At 43.8% G+C, this 23,249-nt stretch overlaps 1 protein-coding gene across 17 annotated transcripts in view; it reads right to left on the bottom strand.

Moving 5' to 3' along the window:
• Window positions 1–23,249, bottom strand: part of CELF4 (CUGBP Elav-like family member 4) — a 712,336-nt gene that overhangs the window by 109,114 nt on the left and 579,973 nt on the right. For 12 of the 17 annotated variants that reach the window (XR_010443151.1, XM_064736702.1, XM_064736693.1 and 9 more), the window contains exons 4-5: window positions 8,754–8,882; window positions 3,478–3,557 (exon numbers count right to left, since the gene is read on the bottom strand). Coding sequence is in view for 16 of the 17 variants with exons in the window: in XM_064736702.1 (XP_064592772.1) it covers window positions 3,478–3,557; window positions 8,754–8,882 (209 nt within the window). In the remaining variant the exon portion in view is untranslated. The remainder of the gene's footprint in view (window positions 1–3,477; window positions 3,558–8,753; window positions 8,883–23,249) is intronic. The other 5 variants (XM_064736703.1, XM_064736699.1, XM_064736691.1 and 2 more) reach the window with 1 other exon arrangement.

The raw sequence follows: 23,249 nt of genomic DNA, 5'->3' as shown, positions 1-23,249 counted from the left end.
CAGTTAGTTCTGTGTGGGTGGACGGACAAGGCCACATCTTAGATTAGTAAGATGCGTTCTGCAGAATGACTCTTGTGTAATTTGGCTGTTGTCCAGGTATGAAGACATGGGGAGAAGGAGAAAACCAAGCTGAGGATGATGCCTAGGAAAAGCATGACTGACAGGTAGAATGATAATATTGTCCACAGTGATTGAGAATGAAGGTGGAGGATAGAAAAAACAGGTTTTGGGCGGAAAAGTTCAAGAGCTCAGTTTTATACATATTGAGCTTGTTCTGACAGCTAAACATCCACCAGGATATGGAAAGACAGACCAAGATTTTGGGTTGGACAGGAGTCAGTCCTGAAGCAGAGAAATTAGTTCTGCAAGCTGTCACTACAGCAATAGCAGCTGAATTTGTGTTGGTGGAAAAGGCTGTTAGGGACAAGACTTGGAATAGGAAGAGAAGAGAATGATAGGAAGGAACCTGTTTATGTCCCCATATGGATGGGAAACAGAGACAGGAGGGAAGGAGTAATCAAAACTAAAAGTACAGGACATATAATTACTGTAAATATGTTATAAATACAAGCAAAAGTACATGAAGATTATGATCTATTATAAAGGATGATATAGAAATCCCCTAAAACAGTCTCATAAAGTTGATGAGCTAATAGAAAATATGATCTAAAAAGACAAAAAGGAAGTTCTCTTGACAGGTAGGTAAAAAGGGATCTTTGTTCCTGCTCAAAATTAGGGGATTTTGGGTAGCTTATTTCTAAAGGAAATTGATTGTGTAAAAATTGGAAAGATTTAGACTTGATGGACCCTTAGGAGAAACAAGCGCCTTGCATTGTGAAATGGGTTTGTAATGGCTGATGGTCAGGCACTTGTCCAAGGTAAGGTTAATTAAAAAAAAAAAAAAAAAGAAAAAAAAATGAAAGGAACTTTCATAAAAGAAAGTTGCCTTTTGAAACTATTAGGCAACATATGTTGTGTGAACAGGAAGTCACAGCAGAGCAATAATCCTGACAGCTGTGGAGAAACAGGAGTCTGCCGCAGGAACGAGCGGCCCGAGACCTGACAGGAATGATGATGGATGCCCTGCTGGTGGTACACGAGGACAAACCAGGAGATGCTGAAATTGGCTGAGCCACAGCAACAGCGTTGAGTTGGCATCGCAGCCGGGCAGATGAGGCCAGTCCTGGTGGCGAGAGGAATGGAAGGGGGCTGAAGGAAGATGGCAGAGATGCCCCCCTCCTTCCCAAGCACGATGGGCTGCGTCTGCATCTCACCACGAGGTGGCTGCATTTCCCTGTGAACATCCAAACAAGTCCTGAGCGCTGCTGCAGGCCCCAAAGTACCATGAAAACAAGAATGGGCACTGAGATCCTGGCAGAATTTGGCCTATCTCCTTCAAAGAGCCTTAGAAATTTTGAGCCACCATGGGGAAAAACCACAGAGGCTCCATGTCTTCATTGAGTGTTGGTCACTCTGCAGGTCCTCACAGATCTGCAAAGATATGATGGCATTGTTGTGGCTGCTTGTAGCTCATGGGAGACACAAGGCAGTGCCATGTAACTTAGCTTATTATGAAATTATTTTCCTCCTTGGTTTTTCTGTGAACTATGAGTATGTACTGTGAGGTTCAGCCAATCCATGGAAACTTGATTCTGAGTCTGGGATGGCCATCTAATAAAGGATAAATTGTGTTGCTTTTTCAGATGCCCAGCTCTGGTTATTATAGAATGTTTCTATAACAGGTGTTTGAGTCAGATAAGTCAAGAGGACAAATGGTCCCATAAAATTGATCCATGAAGTGGCCAAATTCTCAGGTGTTTTGTATATCCTAAGCTCAGGTAATACCACCAGGATGGAGTCATAAATTGTTCCCAGGTGGCTGTGAGATGAGTATGTTTTTCTAATCCAAAGTGTTGGGAAAGTAGGAAGGGAAAGGCCTGGGGAGGAATAATGATATTTTGGGTGTACTATATCTAGACAAAATCTTTAACTCTCCTTGGGTTTTTTCTGTTTTTTCATGTCTGCCTCTTGCCTTTGTCACAGGAATTTGCAGGGTTTTTGGGATGAAGACTGACTTTTTACTAAACCTTTTTGTGGTACCACACCCTACTGAATTGAAATTCTTTATGTCAGCTTATAGACTATCACTTTGGGTCAAAGTTTGAAAGAATGTCACTAAAAGTACCTCTTTAACCTGTCTCAGGAAAGACATCCATAATATATCAGTATGGGATGTCAGCATCAAACCCAATGTCTGTTTTTTTTAGGAGAAGCCTTTTAGGAAGAGACTCTTAAAAGTATTTAAGTACTTCAAAAAATGGAGACCCCACATTTGAGGAGACATTTTTGGTACCATCACTGGTAAACATGTACCATTTTTAAACTGATTTGTCTAAGATGGGGTTCCAAAAAATGAGATCTTGATAGTTTGCTAGTTTTAGAAACCTTTTTGCTTGTAAGGAATTTTCCTTTTTCATCCCTGCACAGATCTAGAGAAAATCTGTCGGGCCCACTTTAAACTTATTTGGATAAATTCATGAATTTACATTAGAGTCTCTTACTGAAAGGGAGATTGTACACTCTCAAATATTTTTAATTGAGCTTTCTTGTATCCTTTCCAAGTTGTCAACATGCTTCTTAGCCTTCCATGATTTACACAGTGAATAATTAGTAATAAAAATAATACACTATTATAATAAACCAAAACAACTTGTTCCAGATTTTCTTGTCCTACTGACAGTAGAATGCCCTATATCCTTCTCTGTCTCATGGTGGTGCACGGATATCTATTTGCATAGAAATACAACCCCATTTCTGTTTAATTGAACAGTCAGTCTTGAAACTCCATATGATTAAAAATTTGTGCAAGTGGACTGATCCCTCAGATATTTCCTGGAAGATCCAGTAATTGGTCTGACACCAAGGTCTGATACCTTTCAAGGGGCAGATGAAGGGGACCAGATTATGCCCAGGTTGGTGCTTTTGTGGTAACAGAGACAGGCATCCATCACTGTTGTGATTTGTCTCTAGCCCCTAGTACCATGATGTGGACATGCTTCTCTCTGCTGAGAGCTGGCAAAAAGTTCTTTATCCATTGCCTAGAGACAGGTGCTCTCAGAGGAGGGAAAATGAAAAAAACCATTAGACACCATTTTTACTTGATTCATCCCTCTGAAAATTGAGAGGTTGTGCCCATGGCGAGTCTGACCCAAACTTTTGCGCATGTGTGAACCATACGTCTTTTTTTCAGGCCATCAAAACTGCTGGTGACAGAACACAGCACCCACTGGGGTTCTGTGCCTGTGAGGAATGACACTGCCATCCCAGCCTTTCCTCTGCTGAGTTAAGCACACCCAAGGCCCTGGGTCTGGATGATGAGTTGCAGAGCACAGGTAAATAATTTCTCCTCCTCAGTCAGGCCCCAGGGCAGCCAGGGCTGGCCCAATTCTCACTTGCCCGTGTGACAGAGCTACTCACCGGCATTGTCTGGCTGCCATGCAAGGCGTTGATGGCAGCTTGGGCCTCTGCATGTGAAGAGTATTTCACAAATGCACACCCTGGAAGAGGAAAAAGAAGAGCGTAAGAAAGTTTGCATGGGTACCATGAAATTCCACCTAGCTAAGTGTCCTGTCCTCAGAACTGACTGATAATATGGCTGTGAAGAAGGTATAACAAAAAAAAAAAAAAGTGTCCTGTGTTGCAGACATCTTTTCATGAAAAATCCTTTCCTTAGGATTTTTCCTCCTGAGAAGCTGAGAGGCCTCAGGAACAAAATGTAAACAATAATTATCTGCTGCTGTGGAATGCAACAGGTGCATCTGTGATTGGTCTTATGTGGTTGTTTGTAATTAATGGCCAATCACAGTCAGCTGGCTAGGACACAAAGCCTGAGACACAAACCTTTGTTATCATTCCTTTCTATTCTTAGCTTAGCTAGCCTTCTGATAATATCTTTTTCTTCTATTCTTTTAGAATAGTTTTAATGTAATGTATATTATAAAATAATAAATCAAGCCTTCTCAAACATAGAGTCAGATGCTCGTCTCTTCCCTCATCCAAGAACCCCTGTGAACACCACCACAGTCCTGGTCCTTTTCCAGAGTCCAGACATCAGCAGCCTGAGGACCTCTTAAGGCTCAGCTGCTTCCAGAATTCCCACATTACTTGTAACAAGTACTGACAGACACAAACTTAGCAAGAACATCTTGAATCCAGTCATGTTTTGACATCCACAGCTTTCCATGGCAGAATCTTGCACAGTTTTACAATTTATTGAGCGAAAAAGCTGTTTCTTTTATTGATATTAGACCTAATGATGAGCGTTCCTCCCTCTGTGGTTGTGAGAAACAGCATGGAATTGTGTGCAAGTCACTGGAAAGCTGCACATTCTTGACACAAGCAAGCACAGGACAAATGTACAGAAGGTATTTGAGTTACTCCAAACCCACAAGGTACCTTATGATTTCACTGCTTGGTAGAGCTCTGTGACAGACTGCCCAGAGCCTGTCTTGGCTCCAAGCCACTTAGGTCTGGCAAAGCATGAGACACCTTCTGGTGAAGTAGCAGGGGTGGGAGAGGTACCCATGTGTTGATTACCATCCTGCCACCACTGAAACTTGAATCTTAAGTTTTTCATAGCTGCAAAGTCGGTGCCTGTGTAGGTGTTCTCTTGTGGACATTAGAGAAATGTGGGCAGTGTTTCTCTGGCCTGTATTGCTGTGTGGGGAATCTCACACCAGACTCTTACGTAATGTTTTAGGGCAGAAAGGTGCATTTATGGGTGTGCGCTAGAGTGCAGAAATGATCAACTCTTCAAAGGGTTACACGCACTTCTAGGGTGGGGGAAAGTATTGCCAACACTCCCAGCTACAAGCAAACTGACTCAGAGATGGGAAGGGTAATTTCCATATGCTAAGGCAGTTTCTGGAACAGATTGGGAGAGATCTGAGAAGTTTTGGCTTCCGTCCCCTTCTATTACTACCAAGGACTTTTGAGCTTTTAATCAATTTGCAAAGCCCTCTCGGTTTCCCTGAAGGGGTGCAGATTGCAGGGCACAGGATGCCAGTCCTGACAGTGGGACAGCTCTCCAGCCCCTTTGCAGCAAGTTTAGAAAGTCTTCACACCCCTTTGGATCCCTACAGCACAGGGTGGAATTAGAAGAGGTGCAAAGTAGAAGAATGAACCCCAAAGGTTCCTAAAATCATCACTGCAGGCTGATAGAAATGAGATTGAAGAAAGCAGTGATAGCCTCTTCTAAAAATAATATACACATATAAAATATCTAACAGTTCTCTTTGAGGGCTGTTCACTTTGCATCACCCTCCCAGCACTGTGCTCAGGCTGTATTTCAGGAAAGGCCCAATGATTATTGCTAATAGTTGGATCTAATTTATAAGGAGCTGAGAAGAGACAATCATGAGAAAATGAGATAGATAAACTTCAGCTGGAAACAATAGGGATCAATTATGACATAATCCCAGCCCAGCATTCCCAGGCTCCTGAGATACTGCGTCTTCCTCTTCATTAATCAGAGATAATCCAGAATTAGAGTGTTTAATTATTTGCAGAGATTCTTTTGTACTTTCTGCCTCTAAAAAGAAGATGCTGATTAGCAAATATACAAAAGCTTTCCTGTTCCAGTCACCAATTTAATTTAGAGCAGGATTTTTGGCTGTGGTGCTGCTGTCATGTTGAAGGCTTCACTCTTGTCAGGTGAAATTCACCCCTGTGCTGAGGGTCCTGATGGATCAGTGGAGCTGGATAAAGGTGGGAATAAAGGGAGTAGCAGGCATTTATCTTGTTTAATGCTCAGGATGCTAATGGGATCCCTCCTACTGCTTTCTATTAACTGCTTCCAGTAGGTTTTGAGGTAGCAGGATGAGTGAAAACTCAGCTTTTACTGGTGTAAATGGCAAGGCAATAGCACAGATCCCAACATTTTGTCCTTTTTGTTTGTGCATTCAATCAGATGGCTTCTGTACACAGCACCAGAAGTGCACATAATCTTCCTTGCCATTGTGACCAGAGCTGCCTCCAGGAGTGGGTGAGCTGAGGATGTGAGTCATGTCACTCTCCTCAGAACAATGGTGTCCTTCTGACAGGAGCAGCTCCGGAGTGTGAAGGGATTTTGACACACACAGAGATATAACCTCTGCTGAACAGGGTGATACATGTGCTTAAGGTTTTCTTGTTCCTTTGCTCCCAGGCTAGGGCTGGAAGAGGCTGCCCTGATTGTTTTGTCAGCTTGGAGGAGGCTGAAGAATCAGGCCCTAGGATTGTAATTGCACAGGGGAAGGCTCTTCTTGTGGAGGGTTCTGGTGGAAGTTTTTACTTTGTGAGTTTTTACTTTTTTACTTATTGAGGCAGGCTGCTGAATAGGAAAAAATTAGGAAGGGAAAAAGTATAGCTGCACAGAGAGCAGCAGCAATGAAGACTCTGTGGGTCCTTCTGGATCCACTTCAGGTCCCTCACCTGAGAACTCCTGCACTGCTCCCTGGACCCTGGTGAGCTTTACCTGGAGTGGTGCAGAAGCATTCCATCCTCTCCCAGGGTGCTGCATTCCCCTCCAGGGTGAGAAATTCCTCAGTCCCTGCTCTTCTGCCACTTGGTTACCTGCTCCAGCCACGGTTCCTAGCACTGCCACTCATGCAGGAGGTATTTCTGCAGACTCTGAAGGCCACGGTGCATGGCTCAGGAGAGCACCCACGGCTTCAGGAAAGGCTTGGGCAGCTTTTTGGCTATGCCTGGGCTGTGATGGGATTAAACTGGGGAGCTGCTACCCAGCTTCTGAGAGCAGTGCTTGCACTGAGCTACCTGAAGGGTGTAGAGGCTCACCACAGGGATACCTGGTGGGCTGGGCAGGATTAAAGTGCATGGGATCTGACTGCTATCTGGAATTTAGACAATCTGCTTAAATCTCAACTTACGTAGAATTTAAGCCTTATGGGTTTTGCCCAAAATAAGTAGCTCACAAGCAATGTGTGTCACATATTGGTTTCTAGCAGATGGAAAACATTACAGACTGGGAATAACTTTGTGGGAGTTGTGGCTTGCCTGACTGTCTCCTAAGATAAGGGCACTAGCCTTAAGTTTTCCATTGGATTGACTGCTCTGTGTGCATGTGTGCATGCACGAAACCGTGTGTGTGTAAATTAGGAGCTTCACATTCTCAGTAAATAGCACCAGCAAATGGAAGCTGGTAATATTAACTCTGTCAAGGCTCAGTATTGATCCTGAACAGCTCAGTGAAACGTCAGCCTGAGACTGCAGTCTGCTAGCACTAATAATTAAACTGGTTAGCAATATGGAGCTGCCACTCAGATTCTGTCTTATAATGAAATTGTTTTAGAAGGAAAAAAAAAAAAAAAGATAGAGCAAGTATGAAGACAAGCCTGTGGGTTGGTGTCCTCTGGAATTTGTTTCTCACAGAACTCAGACTTTATTGCCTTTATTATTACTCTGTTTAACTCCTTTGTCATTAAATTTCATTCCAGGTGGAAGCAGCCTGACATGGTTTTTTTTTGCTTTTTCCCAATTTACTGATTTGTTCAGTGAATGACATGCTTAACTGTCTGCTGTTATGATGGCTGGAGCTTCTCTAGGACCTCCTAGCCTACTACTTCCCTGTGGGCCAGCCCCTGTCTTTGTGTGTGGTGGAAATGAAGTGACCTCAAAACAGAAAAAAGCCACCCACAGTTTATTTTCAGCCATTTATATCAAGAAGGCTGATCTGTGCTGATGTGTGTTGAACAGCTATGAGGCTGGTGTAAAGTAATTTTTTTGGCCACCAGTGATTTTATGGAATAACAATGTCTTTCTCCAGTGCATCACTGTGATTTGGATTTTTTTGCAAAAAATTTTGATTTTGCAAAAAAATCCAAATCGCAGTGATGCACTGGAGAAAGACATAGTTGCAAAAATGTGCTGGTTGATGTTGTACCTTGTCAAAATATCCAGTGAGATAAGAACTGTGTGAAGACTGGCCTCTTCTCTGGTGTTGCACATACTCACACATTTTATGCTATATTATATGCAGATCAATATTTAATGGATACATTAATGGCCAGGAGGAGAGGGTTTCCTATTCAGATTGAAGTTACTTTGTCTAGAGACTTTTGGGGAAAAAGATGACCTTCCTGCACCAGAAAGAAGCCTCACTCTCATGCCTGGGCTGTAGCAGAAGATCTTTTGTGCCATTCAGGTAAAAAAGTGGCAGAAGGAGGTAAGGAACCTCAATGTTTTTCAATGAAATATTTGCGTGTTTCAAACAGTAAATGAGTGTAATATTTAAACTGGCACCTGTACCCTTGCAGCTGCAATCACTGGCTGGTATGAGCCCATACAAAGAGCAGGTGAAGAAGGGAAAGACCTGGGGCTGGTGGATGAGAGGCAAACAGAGGTGATGATGGAGCCAGTGAGCCAAGATTTAAAGTATCAATATTGGCTTTTTTTAAAGAAAGAGCCATCCTGTTCAACAGGGTGGGGAGAGCACATCTGGAGTGAATGTAAAGACCCTGTTCAGAGGGGAGGCAGGAGTTTGCATGTGGTGACCCACAGCCCACTGGAGATGAGTGTTTCCCAACGTGATCAGCGTTTTCCTCTGACGCACAAGCAGAGAGCAACCAGCAGCGTAAAAATGTGCCCCCTCCTAAAGTAAGAGGAGCTGTTCTGGGGGCTGCATGATACGTTTGTCACACCAGAAAATGGTATATACATGAAGAGCAGGGTCTAGCTCAGCACAGGGCATGCCTTACCTTTGCTGTTGCCATCGGGTCCCCGGAGGATCGTGCACTCCTCGATGTTGCCAAACGCCTCGAATAGCCTGCGCACATCGTCTTCCGACTGCTGCTTATTGAGCATGCCCACAAAGAGTTTTCTGTCTTCTGGAACAAAATAAAGAGATGCTTACCATATTTCAGGAGGGCTGTGAAAGCCAAGATGGCTCAGCACCACATGCAACACAAGCAGTCACTTCACCGAGGTGACACACCTCAGAAGCTGATAGTCTTTTCAGGTGACTGGCTTGAAAAAACTTAACAGCCTCTGACTTCACATGAGTACTTGGAAATAATCCAGCAAATTTTGGAAAAACCAAACCACCAAACAACAAATAAAAATGGTTTGGTTGTTTGTAAAATCTTTATCTGCGTCTTAAAACCTAGGCACCAAAGTCTTCTAAATCAACTTCTTCTGATCAATTTTTGCAGTCAGTTTGCAGTAACTGAAATGACAACATTGCTCAGACTGCAATCCAAGAGGAATGTGATAAATATAGTATATTGGAACCAAGTCCAAATGAAAAATAACATAAGTTAGTAGCCCTCGCAATACTAAATAAGTTGCAGGAAAAAAATGTTTAACATAAGCTTTTTAAAATCAGGATATAACGGAAGTCACAGCCTGTAAACTGGAGATTTGTCATTCATGCCCACTCAGAGACATGTATCTACAAGTTTGGATGAGATTTTTAATATATTTATAAAGTTCATTTGAAATAAGCCCAAAGATTTTGAAACTTAAATTGTTTTTTGAAATATAAAGTTAACGTATACGATTGTTAATATATGAGATAACTCCGGCAGGTGGTATTTCATGCCAAAGCAGGGTGTTTTCTGCTAGTGGATAATTGTGTTTTGAACAAGGATGCTCAGTGTGACCCAGCACTGTGCACTCACAGGACCAAACATGTCCTGGGCTGCACCCAGAGCCCCGTGGGCAGCAGGGCAGGGAGGGGATTCTGCCCCTCTGCTCTGCTCTGCTGAGACCCACCTGGAGCACTGCATCCAGCCCTGGGCTCCCAGCACAGGAACCACAGGGACCTGCTGGGGTGAGCCCAGAGCAGATATTGGAACTGAATGATCTTCAGGGTCCCTCCCAGCCCAAATGACTCTATGATTTGTACTTGGCCTTAAACCAAGTTTGGGGATCCCCATGGGACACCTCCAGAAAAATAATGGTGAAAAAAATAAGATTGTCAGAAGGATCTCAGAGGGGGCTGAATGATGCCTCTCGTTCAGGTTTCTGTTCAAAGACTACTACCATTACACCAAGAAAAAAAGGAAATTTACATAGTTTACATCGTGTATGTAAACAGGCCATTTGCACATGATTCATAAATGTCTTATTTATGATTCATTAAACACTATGTAAATGTGTGAACCAAGAGGGTTTTTTCAGAGCACGTTACTGAGCAGATGTAACTAATTTGAATAAATATATGTAAATATCGAAATAATTTTTTAAAATTTAATTTATTTTTTTTAGTGTACAGGTTAACCTAAAGCTGAACAAAACACTGGTTTGCAATAACCCTTTTCTGGCTGACTAATTGGGCAATTCATGTCACTTTTGTTCACTGAGAAATCACTGGAGTAGGCAATCTGTTCTGCTTCAAACCAGTGTTTGATCAAAATTCCCCTCTCCAAGATGCACCTGCACATTGGCAAATTACTTTACAGCCTTGGATGTGAATAATTTTTCATGCAGTGGCTATTGAATGAGGATATTAGGAGCTTTCAACCCTGCAGTCGAGTTATCCACGACAACAAAAAGTGTACTGCCCACAGAAAAGCAGGAATTATGTTGCCTTCAGCTAGGTTGCTGAACTGGTAGGAAAAATAGGTTTAGGGAGATACAGGTACACCTCTGATAGGTGAGAAAAACAGAAATAGCCTTCTGATAGACCTGTTAAAGTAAAGAATATTCCTACTTTATGTTGGAATTTATTATGCAGGGAGGTGTTTGGAGGTCTTTGCTGGCAACAAACAGTTCAGATTGTAGCGGTGCACAGAGCCCCACCTAACACCACACAGTTTGTAGGTTGTCCCCACCTCACAAGAAGGTGGTTTGGACATATGAAAGGCTTGTTTTCCCAATGGCCTAAGTGTCCTGCAAAAGAGACTCCAAGATGTGAGGTACAAGCCTCGGAGAAGCAGCTGGTGATGTTCATGGTGTGCACTGGGGAGCATCTTTCAGTCTAGGGCATTATAGAGCCTTAAGAAACGAGTCCAGTGCAAAGTCCAAAGGTTTCCCAGATGTTAGAAGAAAACCTGCCTAGCAAATGGAACCAGCTTCCTGCAAGATATTTTAGGAAGAGGGCAGATGAGCTGGAAAGAGCTAGCAACATGATTGGCAAAAGGTTTTGTCTAGAAACTTTGTGCCTGTTAAATGCTTCCAGCACAACAGAAGAGCCTTATATTGTACTTTATACAGCTTCCCCTGTTTCAAATAAGCTGCATCAGCAAAAGCACTCCTCTGGCAGTGTAACTGTTTTCACCAGACTTTTTGCTAATATAAATGTATCATTAAAAAAAAAAAAATCACATCCCTCCTCTGTCAGCAAAACTCTCTAGTGTGGAACTGGCCTGAAACTGCCTTGTCTGGTCTAGTTTATGCAAAGCTAAAACCAGGTGTTTTAGGAACTGCTCAAATTATTATTTTTACATCCCCCACCCCACATCTTTGCAGCGCACTGGGCCTGCAGTGGCTGGCAGGTGATGTGGTGCTTTGGTGAGCTGCCCATGGGATGGGCATCTGACCATCAGGGGCAGGCCCTGCCAAAGGAGGGGATCCCCTTCCCCAGGAGCTGCTGCTGCTCTAGGGGAGATGGTGTGAAGGGGATCCCCATGGACAGCCACTGCTTGGACATCACCTCCAACCCCATCTCCAAAGCAGCACCCTGTCTCTCTCCTGGAAAACATCACCCTGTGTAGTCAGGGGAATCATTTGTTATATCTGCCATCTCAGAGCTCTGCACAATCACACTCTAGACTGATAAAAAATGAGTTGATTTAACAAGTTTTTTTTACTTTCAGTAGTTTCTATAACAAAGTGCTGCATTTGCCTCTCACATCCCAACTCTTTCAGGGAACTCAACACTGTGTTTTAACAACACTCATCACATATCCTGAGTAGAAAAAGAGAGGGAAGAGTCCAGCAGAAGGGATCATTCAATGTGTTCCAGGTCTTGACTAATGAGTTTTTCCTCTAATGGTCTTTTACGAGCCTCTTACACCCTGGGCATCATCATATACTACTAGTCTTCCACATCCTGGACAAAATACTGGCATGCCAAACTTCACGAAAACTTCTGTTTTTTAAATATGTCAAAAAAGGGCCATGAGTTTGCAAGAATAAAATGAAGAAGTGTGGCGGTGTTCACAGGATTTCTTGGATGAGGGAAGACACAAGGATCTGACTCCATGTTTCAGAAGGCTTGATTTTTTATTTTATAATATACATTACATTAAAAGTATACTAAAAGAATAGAAGAAAGGATTTCATCAGAAGGCTAGCTGGGAAAAGAATAGGAAGGAATGATAACAAAGGTTTGTGGCTAGGCTCTCTGTCCGAGCTAGCTAGGCTGTGATTGGCCATTAATTACAAACACTTAACATGGGCCAATCAAAGACCTACTTGCTGCATTCCACAGCAGCAGATAATCAATGTTTACATTTTGTTCCTGAGGCCTCTCAGCTTCTCAGGAGAAGAAATCCTAAGAAAAAGATTTTTCATAAAAGATGTCTGCGACTAAGAGGGGATGTGCTGATGTCATCAAGGTGTGTCTTGACCACATGTGCACACCACTGGTGCTCCTCACCAGGTGTTTCCAGTGTCCTCTAGTGAGATTTGAGGGTGCTACATCCTACAAAACTCTGAGTCTTCGGCTGCACACGAGCCTGAAGCAGTTCTAGATGATGCTGTCCCTAAGCTTTTCCTGCCTGTAGGGCCTGTCTCTACCAAAAAGAATCCATATATATCACCATCCTGAGTCACCTGCTTCCTCCTTTTTCAGTGAGACGTTCCCACTACACGTGTCTCAGGCTCCATACCTAAATTTCAGAGCACTGGGCTGACTCAGTCCCCTATCTCCTCCACTGCCAGGCTCAGTGCTCAATGCCATTTCAGACTGTGGGGCAAAAAATCTTCAGACCAGACTTCCTAAGACATGGGTCCCAGACCAAAGTGAACACTGTCAAGGAGAACAGAAGTATCACTGTCCAGGGTAGAAGAGAAAGATGAAAAGTAGCCAGGAATGAGCCCATGATCTGGGATGTCCCCAGCATGAGCTGTGGACATGACCTCGTGCTCCAGCCTAAACTGGTCTGTGGCCACAGAGAGGCAGCTGTACCTCTCAGCACCACACAGCCTTGCTCAATGGAGATGGGCACCCAGGAGGAGCATCCTCCATCTCCTCCCCATGAGGGGAATGAAGACAGTGAGCTTACTCAGTGTGTCTAAGAACAGATGTGATGGAAGAGGCCTATTCCATGTAGCCTCCTCAAGGCCACACATGTCTGTGCATCAACTATTCATTCATATCTGAGCATCTTCCCTGTGATTTTGTGAGGAGCAACCTGTCCAAATTTCTGTCTATTACATTCTCCCAAGTCACAATTTCAGTTTCTGTCTCATCTGACGACTCCCCATTATCCTTGCTGCAGCAACATCTCTAAATTGGTGCCACTATGAGCAGTGCAACATTGCAACTGAATATGGTGTCCATGTGAGCCTCTTCTCCTCATGGTTTTGTCTTCTCTCATTATTGTACGCTCCATTTTCTACAAGCTAAGTCCACTGTGCCCCCTTTGCCATGGAAATGTCCAAACATGGCTGAATATTTGTGTGTGTGCTGGCACAAAGGAGAGCCAAGGAGGTTTTTGCTGGTTAATTCTGAAAATACTGAAAATAGGTTCTGCTCAGGTCTGCCCCATTTTGTCATAAATAAATCATAGCAGTGACAGAAGGTAGCACTCCAAGATCCTCACAGGAGGACCAGAAGGGAGAGAGAGACCACTGCAATGGCGCATCAGGGTTCCCAGAGATGTCCCTTTGGTCACATTTCCAATACCCCTGTGGAACTGGGCTTCCCTCTTCTTGACCACTCTGCCAGGAGTCGAGGCTCTGTCAGGAAAAGCTGGCTGCAAGGCAGTGGTGAAGAAACACAACTTGTATAAACATAAAACATCTACAGACCTCCCTGCAGTGTTTATATGCAGCCTTGGCACCTTCCCTGGTGCAAATAGGGGTTAAATTATTCCCTGTTCTATTTGTATTTAAATGTTATGTTTCCATGATGAGTGTAAGGCAGAGGTGTCAGATGGGCCCGGGCGAAGGAGGCGGGCACGTGAAAGGTGAAATAACAGAGTGCTGCAAACCAAGTGCTGAAAGGAGATGGGAAGGGGGGACACTGGAGCGAGGGGGAGAGGGGGGAGGATGGGCACTAATTAAAGAGACAGAAGGGACAATGAGATGCAGGATGTTTGACCCTCCGTGGAGCAAGAGGACAAGAACAAGAATCACAGCAATTGTGGAGGGACTGGGGGAAAATTAGGGTCACTCGCAGGGAGACATGACACAGGATTGTGTTTATCCAGATAGCTCTCGCTAATGTATGTGTGTGCGTGGGGGTACATTTAGATAAGAGTATATAAATACACTTGTGCTCTTGTATTCCTCATGCAAAACAAAGAGGTTGAATCCTTGTATCAGGAAAGCACAAACCGGCTTTACCATCTAGAACTTCCAAGGCCTTGGAAATAAAGAGGGACAGATTCACCATCTCTGTGTCCCAGGCTAATTTGTATAGCTAATAACTATTTGTGCCTGCTGCTGTTCCTCTCCTTCCCAAACATGCTTGCACACACAGAGGGGGAGCAGCTGCAGTGCCTTGGTGCTGGCACCATGGGAAGGAGTTTAAGTTTATCTCCTTGGCACCATGATACAACAAACAAGCAACTAGAGAAGTTTTCTATGCAGGTGTGGGTAAGAAGAAAAGCTGGTGTACAGGACCAAGTGGCACATTTAACAGAGAGAATGCAGGAAGCAGAGCTGATATTGCTTGCCCACTCTCCTGATTTGTCCTTGGCAGAGAGGGAAGAGGAGATAGCACTGGGAGTGTTCCTGACATGCACAGAATAAGAGTGGTTTGGGTTGGGAGGGACATTTAAAGGTCATTTGGTCCATGGCTGTGGCAGTGAGGAGGGACATGCTCAACTAGAGCGGGTTGCTCAGAGACTTGTCTAACAGATCCTGAAAGTTTTCAGGAATGACAAACTTCCCTATGCAAGTGTTTCACCAACTTTGTGGTGTAAAAATATTCCTTGTATCTAGAGTGAATGTGCTCTCTCTGATAAGTAGGAGCTGTTATCCTATTGGTACTGGCGATATTCAGAAGTCTGTCCCCACCTCTCATAAGCATTATAAAGTATTTAAAGACCCAATAATGTCTGTTGAAGCCTTCTCTTCTCTCAGCCTGTCCTCATAGCAGAGGTGCTCCAGCCCCCTGTGTGCAGCCTCCTCTGGATACTCCACAACAGGTCCACACCCTTATTATGGCAGGGGCCCCAGAGCAGTCTCAAAAATACAAAAACAGCCTCAAAAAAAACGGAATAGAGAAACAGAACCACCTGCCTCAACTTCCTTTTGATGCAGTTCAGGACAAGGCTGTTTTCTGGTCTGCAAGAGCCCATTGCTGACTCATGTCCAGCCTTTCATCCCCTAGAACTCCTAACAGTGGGATGAGGCATTTGCCAAAGTCACAGTGGTGAAAAAGAGCTATAAACCTGGGTTTCTTTCAGACAGTCATGACCAAGGAATCCTCCACAGGTCCAAGAAGTAAGAAGGAGCTTGAGAGAAGAAGGGTAGGCTGCAGATGCCCTGAATGTTATGGAAGTTTGGTTTGAGCTCTGAACTCAAATCTGCAAGCTCAAACCTGTCATTCTCTTAAGCCAGAATGCCCCAACACTCCCCTTAACCTGTGCTAATCAGGTGATCAATAGGCTAAAAGCAGGGCATTTCCCAGGGCCTTGGTTTCACACTCCTATTGCCATTTTCACAGCAGTCCTACAGCTACGTGATGATGATTACCACCCTTTCCACAGGGGAAGTGATTATGAATACTGTTGTAGCTAATTGTAAATTAGCTAATTATCTTCTCCGTAGTACCTTGCTGGAAAATACATGAACCTTGTAAAATAGAGGTGCTTCAAAAATTAGGATGGGGGAAAAATCCAACAAGATTCAGAAACCTGAACAACAGAAGCATAGTGCTACCTAACTCCAAATAATAGCAAACAAACCCTCCTTCCACCTGCAGCTCCTATTTGGCCCCTTTTCCCTTCTCCTCCCCATATCAAACAACACCCTCAAGGGGCTAATTCTGCTGCAGGCTTTAAAATGTTTGCTGAGTTCACCTCTTCCTTGCAGCTGGGTGTTGTGGGGCATCCCTAATCACATTTTAGCAGGACTGATTTCTTTGCGCTGATCTCTCCCCCTCCTCCCTCCCTGTTTTGGTTTTACTTAACAGATCCTTTATATCCCATACGTTAGCAGATATGATTGCACAGCTGCTGGTCTCCAACTGCTGGAGACAGAGGCTTTGAGACACCCGGGCTAGAGAGAATAACACTAATCTGAACAGCTGTGTGATGGGGACAAGCGCAAATGAATATAAGCCCAGGTGTGGGAGCATAATTCTCCCGTGCAAAGAAGGAAGTTTCATCCCACAGGTGCGCTACTCTCCACTGTTGCATGTCAAAAACTTAGTTTGAAGGATTTCTCTTACTTAATTGCTTGGCTGCACTCTGAGCCTTGACTTGGACATGGATCCTGTAAACAGAGTGAAGGAGCAGCTGAACAAGAAACACAGGGTCTGTCTGATGCTGTTTGCTGTCTCTGGCAACAGCCAGTTTGGATGTCTAGGGAAGAGTAAAAGAATGGGGAATTTTGTTGATCCCCCCAAATATTTTCCTAGATTTCAGTGCTCTGCAATTCAGGGAATTCTGGAGTCTGCAGTGTGGTAGTTTTGTTTTTGTTTGTTTGTTTTGGTTTGGTTTTTTGGTTTGGTTTTTTACTTTTGTTTTGTTTTGTTTTGTTTTGTTTTTTGTTTTTTCATATGTAGTAGTTTCTGAAGTGTCTCTCTTTGATGTAATTGTTCAGTGGACTTTTGAACCCGTGTGTGCTTGCAAGCATCCAGCACATCCTGCAGCAAGACATTCTCCAACTTAAGCACGCACTGAGTCAGGAACTTCTTCCTTCTGCTTATTTTCAACATGCCACAAACAATTTTCAATAGATAGAACCGAGATCTTGCTTTGGGAAAGAGTGGAAATCATTCCTGATCCAGTTATGGAAGAGTGAACCCATGAGGATATTCAAGAGCTTGGCTGAAGCTCTTTTCTGTATGTTTCAGACTGGTTTTGGGACCCCTGAGTCCCATCTTAAGCCATGCTTTGGAAACTAGGGAAAGCAAAACCACTTTTCTGTTAGAGTGATTTATTATTCCTGGTACCAAAGAGATGGATGACTGTTCAGTTACTGTTATTAAATACTTACATCTCTGCCACGGACAGTGGCCTCGATGGAAATATAAGCTACGTAAGTTACCCAGTGAAAAAGGCAGCCTCAGTTTCCCCATCTGCAAAAAGAATAATTTGGTGTTTGCAGCTGGCAAAACTGGGCATTGGTGAGGTTTGCCATACTCCAGGAGCAGAGGTAGCCTGGCAGAAATAGTGAAATGTACCTGGCAGGCTGGGAGTCAGGACTACAGCTGAACCCTGCAATGGCTTCTGTCAGATTTTAGTGGCTGGAGCTTTCCTTACTCCTTTTCACACAAGAGTGTGAGGGTAAGTCAAGGCAGGGTTTAGTCCTCAATAAAAGTCTACTTTGGTAAATTACAATGACTGTGAATCTTGAAGTTATCTTACAGGGAGAGATTTACCTGTCCTGCACTCCTAAAGACAGTGACACTCTGATCAAGGTGCTTGTGTCCAAGGGAACACAGGTGCTGGGTGCTGTTGGCCCTGTGAGAAACTGGAAAGAAAATTGACTTGAACCCAATGTCTAAGATGGGTTTTAATTTAACATGACTGGGCCTATTCTCTTCTATCAGTGTCCTAGTCTATGTTACAGTCCTTCCTTCCTGAGGGAAGACCTGCTGTACAGGGAATTGGGAGAGGTCCATGATGTGCAGCAGCTGTAAACCCCATCCAGGTGTTGTCTAGGAGAGCAAGGGTAGGAGCAGGATGGAAAAATTGCAGAGGCATGATGAACAATGGAAGGAGATGGAGGGGAGTGTTCAGAGCAGGAGGGTGGGTGTGATTTGGGTTTGGCTGGTCTGTGCTGCTGTAGCAAACCCTCTGTGCACTGAAGTGAAACCCAACCACAAACCGAGAGCCTCATCTGGGCAGCTGAGATGAAAACACATGCAGGCTTCCTCTGTGCACATAGGGTATGGACAAAACTTTGGCCATGGGCTAAACAAACCCTGCCATGAAGACATAGCCTAAAAAATCCTAGCAGCAGACTCTTCTTGTACAGCTGCAAATGTTATAACCCCAAGACAAATATCTGTAGTTCTGACTTGCTGAACAGCACCATCACAAGTGTCCATTGCCAAGATTGCCTGTGCAGATTCCCTGTGCAGATCTCAAGTGACAGGTTTTATGGTATTTGATATTGAGCCGGGAAAACAACTTGAAAAGATCCATTTTATTTGTAGCCCTTGCTTTGGAAAGCTGCTGGTGAGAAAAGCCTGAAACCCTGTGCCAGGCAAAGCATAAAGCCTCTGCCTCTGAACTGTGCCTCACTGCTCATGATTCTTCCTAGTCGTTATCTGAAACACACAACTGGAGTGTTTTTGAGAATTGTTCCTGAGGCAATGCCTTTTAGGAAAAGACTTGGGAGTCAGAATCTGGTCTTTCTAAACTCAACCTATAGCCTAAACACACACTTTCTTTTCACAATCCTGCCACAACAGGAAGAATATCTGAATTTAAATCAACCTTTCAATCATGAAAAAAAGGTAAAATTAGACCTCTTTCCATAGCTGTTGGCAGCCTGTTCTTACAGTTCCCATTTCCCAGGAAAACCCTGGAAACATTCTTGGGAGAAAGCACCTAAGGAGACCCAGCATGGAAGAATGGATGTGCCCAGCTGTGCTATGACTAAACTTCACAGGAATTTGCATGACTGTTTAGGCTCCTTCCTCTTGTGAATCCACAAATATTATCTTGCCGCAGTTTGATGGATTTCCAGAAGAAAAAGGAGATAAAGGAGAAGACTGTCTTGTACTATCAAATGACACCTCAAATGAACACTGATTTATGCCTTCGCACTCATCTTTCAGAGGCAGCTCAGACTTGAATACCACTCCTATTGCCTTTGGTTCTGGGGAATTTAACAGATCTTAATTCCTATGTGTAACATCCCCTTTTCACTCTGTGACCACACAAGGTTGAGGCTGAGCCTGAGGGGCCATTTGGTTTTCACACCCATTCAGAGCAAGGCTTAGAAGCTTCTTGACAAACTCCGCAGGGTCAGTGGTGTCAAGACTGGTATGTCAGGAAAATAAGTTTCAGTTCCTAAACTCATCTCACTGGTGACCTGTCGAAGCTTTGAAACCCTTTCCAGAAGCCTAGAAGGCCAAGACATTAATCTGTGGTAGCACTCCAGCCTTGAGCACCGAGGACTATTGAAACAGCGTGGGCATGGGCAGGAAGGGGGGTGGGAAGGACATATTTTCTCTTGGAGGAGCTGGGACGACATTTCAGATCAAATTAAACTTCAGTTTTTAAAGACTTCAGTGGAGGTAATTGAAACACTTCCTCACAATTGCCTGAACCTAAGTGTTATCTCTCTTTTCCTCTGTATATCATCCCTTTTCCCCCAAGCCTGAGACAGCCCTGCACGGCCACAGCCTCCTTAATATTAAAGACGGTGATTAAATGGGATTCGCCAAAAGACAAAGGGCTGAAAACCTGCCAATTGTTAATCCCTCCTTTGCTGTGCTTAAAAATTCCATTTTCTTCATTTGAAGAAAGGAGGGGGGGAAGAAAAGAGAATTATACGTCTATGTCTAATTTAAATTCTGGTGTCGCGGGTCCTGTTCCCTTCTCCCTCTCTTGACGTCTGAATATATTCCTTTATTACCATTATTACAGCTTTCTGATTGCATTAAAATTCATCCACACGCTTCTCTCCACATTCCACTTTTCTTTTGCCAGTTTTTTTGTTAATTCCCTTTTTCTCTCTCCCCTTTTCTCCCCACTTTCAAATTATACAGAATGTCATTAAAGATCTCCACAAATGGCCTCAACTCCCTTCTCTATTGCTTTTATAAACTTCCTGGCTTTTTTTCCCTCTCCATGCCCTCATCTACAAACAAAGAAAATGAAGAAAAGGCAAAAGAAAACAATAATAATAAAGGAATCCAAGCAGCACGTCTCAGAGGTCTCAATAACACCTTTCCTACTTCATACAGCTCTTAGCCTAATGTTCACTTCAGTTATGAAGCTGTATTTCACACAGAAGTTTTGTGCATTACTTGTTTGATGCTGTACCTGGAATCCTTAGTTAAAATCAAAAGTGGAGTTTGCCAGGCTGTGTTTATGAGCATGTAAAGAGGCAGTCTTGCCTGCAACTGCAAGCAGAAAAATAAGAAGGTTGGAAGGAAAAAAATAATTTTGCCCCGCTTTATGGAGCAAGAGCTGAAACCTGTAAGGGTTTGCTTGTGGATGTGAGCAGTGGAGCTGGGGATGCAGTGCATGTGGCCAGTTGCAGGTGAAGAGTACAAGACCTGAACCCCAATAGGATCCACCCAGTTAATCCTCCAGACATCCCACTGGCTGCTAGGACACCCTAAAAGTGAATTTTTTCCCCACAAGGCAGGTCACCTAAAAAGACGGCATAACTTTTGTTGAACCAGTTCCACCCTAACTGGGTGGAAGTCCCATTAGGAAGATTTTATTGATAAAAATGGAGGTGAGAATGGGACTCTGCTTCTATATAGAACACACCTGCATGTGAGCAGCTGAACAATAAGGTGGAGGCACATGACGTGGTGCCAGTGTGATTAGGCTGGGGTGTCTGATCCCCCCAACCTGTCCTTGTGACTCTCCTAGCCCAGCTGGCAGGGAGAAGCTGCTATTATGAAACTTTAATGCATTCTTGCCAGTTCTTCCCAGGGTGCCTAAGTAGGTTTTTTGTTATTGTTGGTAGTTTTACGTTTGGTTGGTTTTGGGGGTTTTTTGCTATTATTATTTTTGCTGCTGTCACCCTCAATTACACTGATATAATGAAATGACTGAAACTGGATGAAAAATGGATTTTTTTTCTATAAGAAATACTGATGTCTCAAAAAATGTACTTCCACTTTGAATTGGAGAGGCCAAAGTTCTTGTGAAACGGAAATTCTTCAGTTGTGAAATGTTACAGGGTATTGTCTCAGAGGAATAAAAAGCCTTTGTCTTAATAACCTCAAAACATAAAATATATAAAGCAGAATGGCTGTGGTTTTCAGCCAGACAAAAGAAAGTATATTTTCCCACACTATATGAATAAATAAAAGACATTTCTGTCATGGGATGTTGCTGAATGCAAAAGTAATAAATTAGCTCTGAGGCGAATGAGACAGATTAGTGGTGCTTATGTCCACTCAGTGCTATAAAACATGAATATCCAGATGCAAAATCTATCTTAGTCACTAAACCTCTGTCTGCTGGAAGCCAGAGGGTGTTAGGGGGAGGATCACTCTTCATAAAAGCCTTGTTCCTGCTGTTTCTAATGAGCACTGTTGGAACACAGGATGCTGGACATGAGAAACCTTTGGTCTAACTCAGGATGGAAGCTAGTGGTTTAACACAATACAGACTTGAAACAAAATTAAATCAAAAAGATCCCATTAAAATGATAGATTTGTACCTCCTGAAAAGAGAACTCAATGCATCAATTAAAAAAAAAAAAAAGTCCCCTGGCAAAAATCTCACTGAAATTAATCTGTTCCAGGGGAATGCTTTGCCTGTTACAAAACTACACGTTGGGCTAGGCACCTGGCCTTTTGAAATACTTTGGCCAACTTGACAAATGACCCAGGAAATGAATGGGTCTGCTTCAGGATGTCACCCAGCAGAATCTGGCTTGACTTATCCACATATTCATTTAAACTGTTACCCTAAGGTGTGTCTGAGGAGGAACATTATATTCCAGTGATGTTACACCAGTGCTTGAAATAAACATTGGGGATTCAGGGTTAGAGCTGAAGCTTATTGAAGTTAATGAAAAAGAGTGCCACAGAGCCTTGCAGGCTTTGGATCAGAGTCCTGATTTGCTGAAGCACTGCTCAGATGTCCCTGCCACTGCTGGGTACTGCAGATTCTCCCTGACGCAGAACAATGTCTAACACCCATACCAGGAGAGATCTGGTGAGGGCAGGGCAGAAGGACAGCAAGAGCCTGGACTACACCCATCATACCTTTTCTGTGCCAGGGTTTGGTAGCCTGCATGTGTTTCCCTGATTCATCCTGTTTGCTTACACTCCTTTCACCGTTCTGTTGCAGTAAGGAAAAGAAAACAAACCCCCTGTGAAATCTCCTGCACAGGAAAACTCATCCTTCCTCTGAACAGAAGACTTTCCTGCAGGTCTCACCCCAGGTTTTAAAACAGCACTGCAGAGAAGTGAAGGAATGCAGTAAAATTGGGATCAGACAGGATGCCCTGAAATGCCAGGCAGGGCTTGCAGTAGAATTTATAATCAACACACTCACAGGGGAACTTTCCTTCAGTGACAGTAATATTCAGCACACACTTGTCACTAAGTAAGGCCAGCTGGACTAAAAAAGAAGTTATCCATAAAGGTGGGATGTCCAGAGCCCTTTCTGGACATCCTTCAGTCACTTTTTCTCCCTGCATTTGGGCTGGTTTCAAACTCAAGGGAGACCCATCCCACAGAGCACGCTGAAGCCAAAGATTATTTCCTCTTGGGGAAAGCAAGGCTTCTTTCTTTGATGTCACTTAGCATCTCCCTACAAACATTTTATTGAAGATTATTTCTTCCACCCACCTTCCCACCCCCCAGCTCTCAGCTCCGGCTGGCTTTAAATGCCACTGTCATTTCCATCCGCTGACAGAGCTCTTTAACTGCCGCGCCGAATGGCATTCGCTAAAACCAACTAATAGAAGGAAATGAGGTTAACCTTTAAGAAAGGTGAAAACGAGCCGGGTGCTATGCCAGCAGTAAAGAATTAGTTCATAAACAGCCTCCCGCTGCAGAGGCAGTCTAATGCAGGCACTGGTGCTGCTGGCAGGGCTGTGGACAGCTGGGTCTCAGGGTGAGCGTGGTCAGGATAAGGCTCAGCATCTCCCCATCCACACAGTTTAGTCAGCCCTTCCCTGGTGAGCCCGTGGGGACAGTCCCACAGTTCTGATCCTGGCTGCTGTGGTCTGAAATGACTGCAAACAGGTGTTGGTTGTAG

The sequence above is a fragment of the Zonotrichia leucophrys genome, chromosome Z (genome assembly GCF_028769735.1).
Source record: "Zonotrichia leucophrys gambelii isolate GWCS_2022_RI chromosome Z, RI_Zleu_2.0, whole genome shotgun sequence".
Taxonomy (NCBI): domain Eukaryota; kingdom Metazoa; phylum Chordata; class Aves; order Passeriformes; family Passerellidae; genus Zonotrichia; species Zonotrichia leucophrys.
The sequence above is the reverse complement of the archived record's forward strand: the minus strand, read 5'-3'. Positions and strand labels throughout refer to the sequence as shown.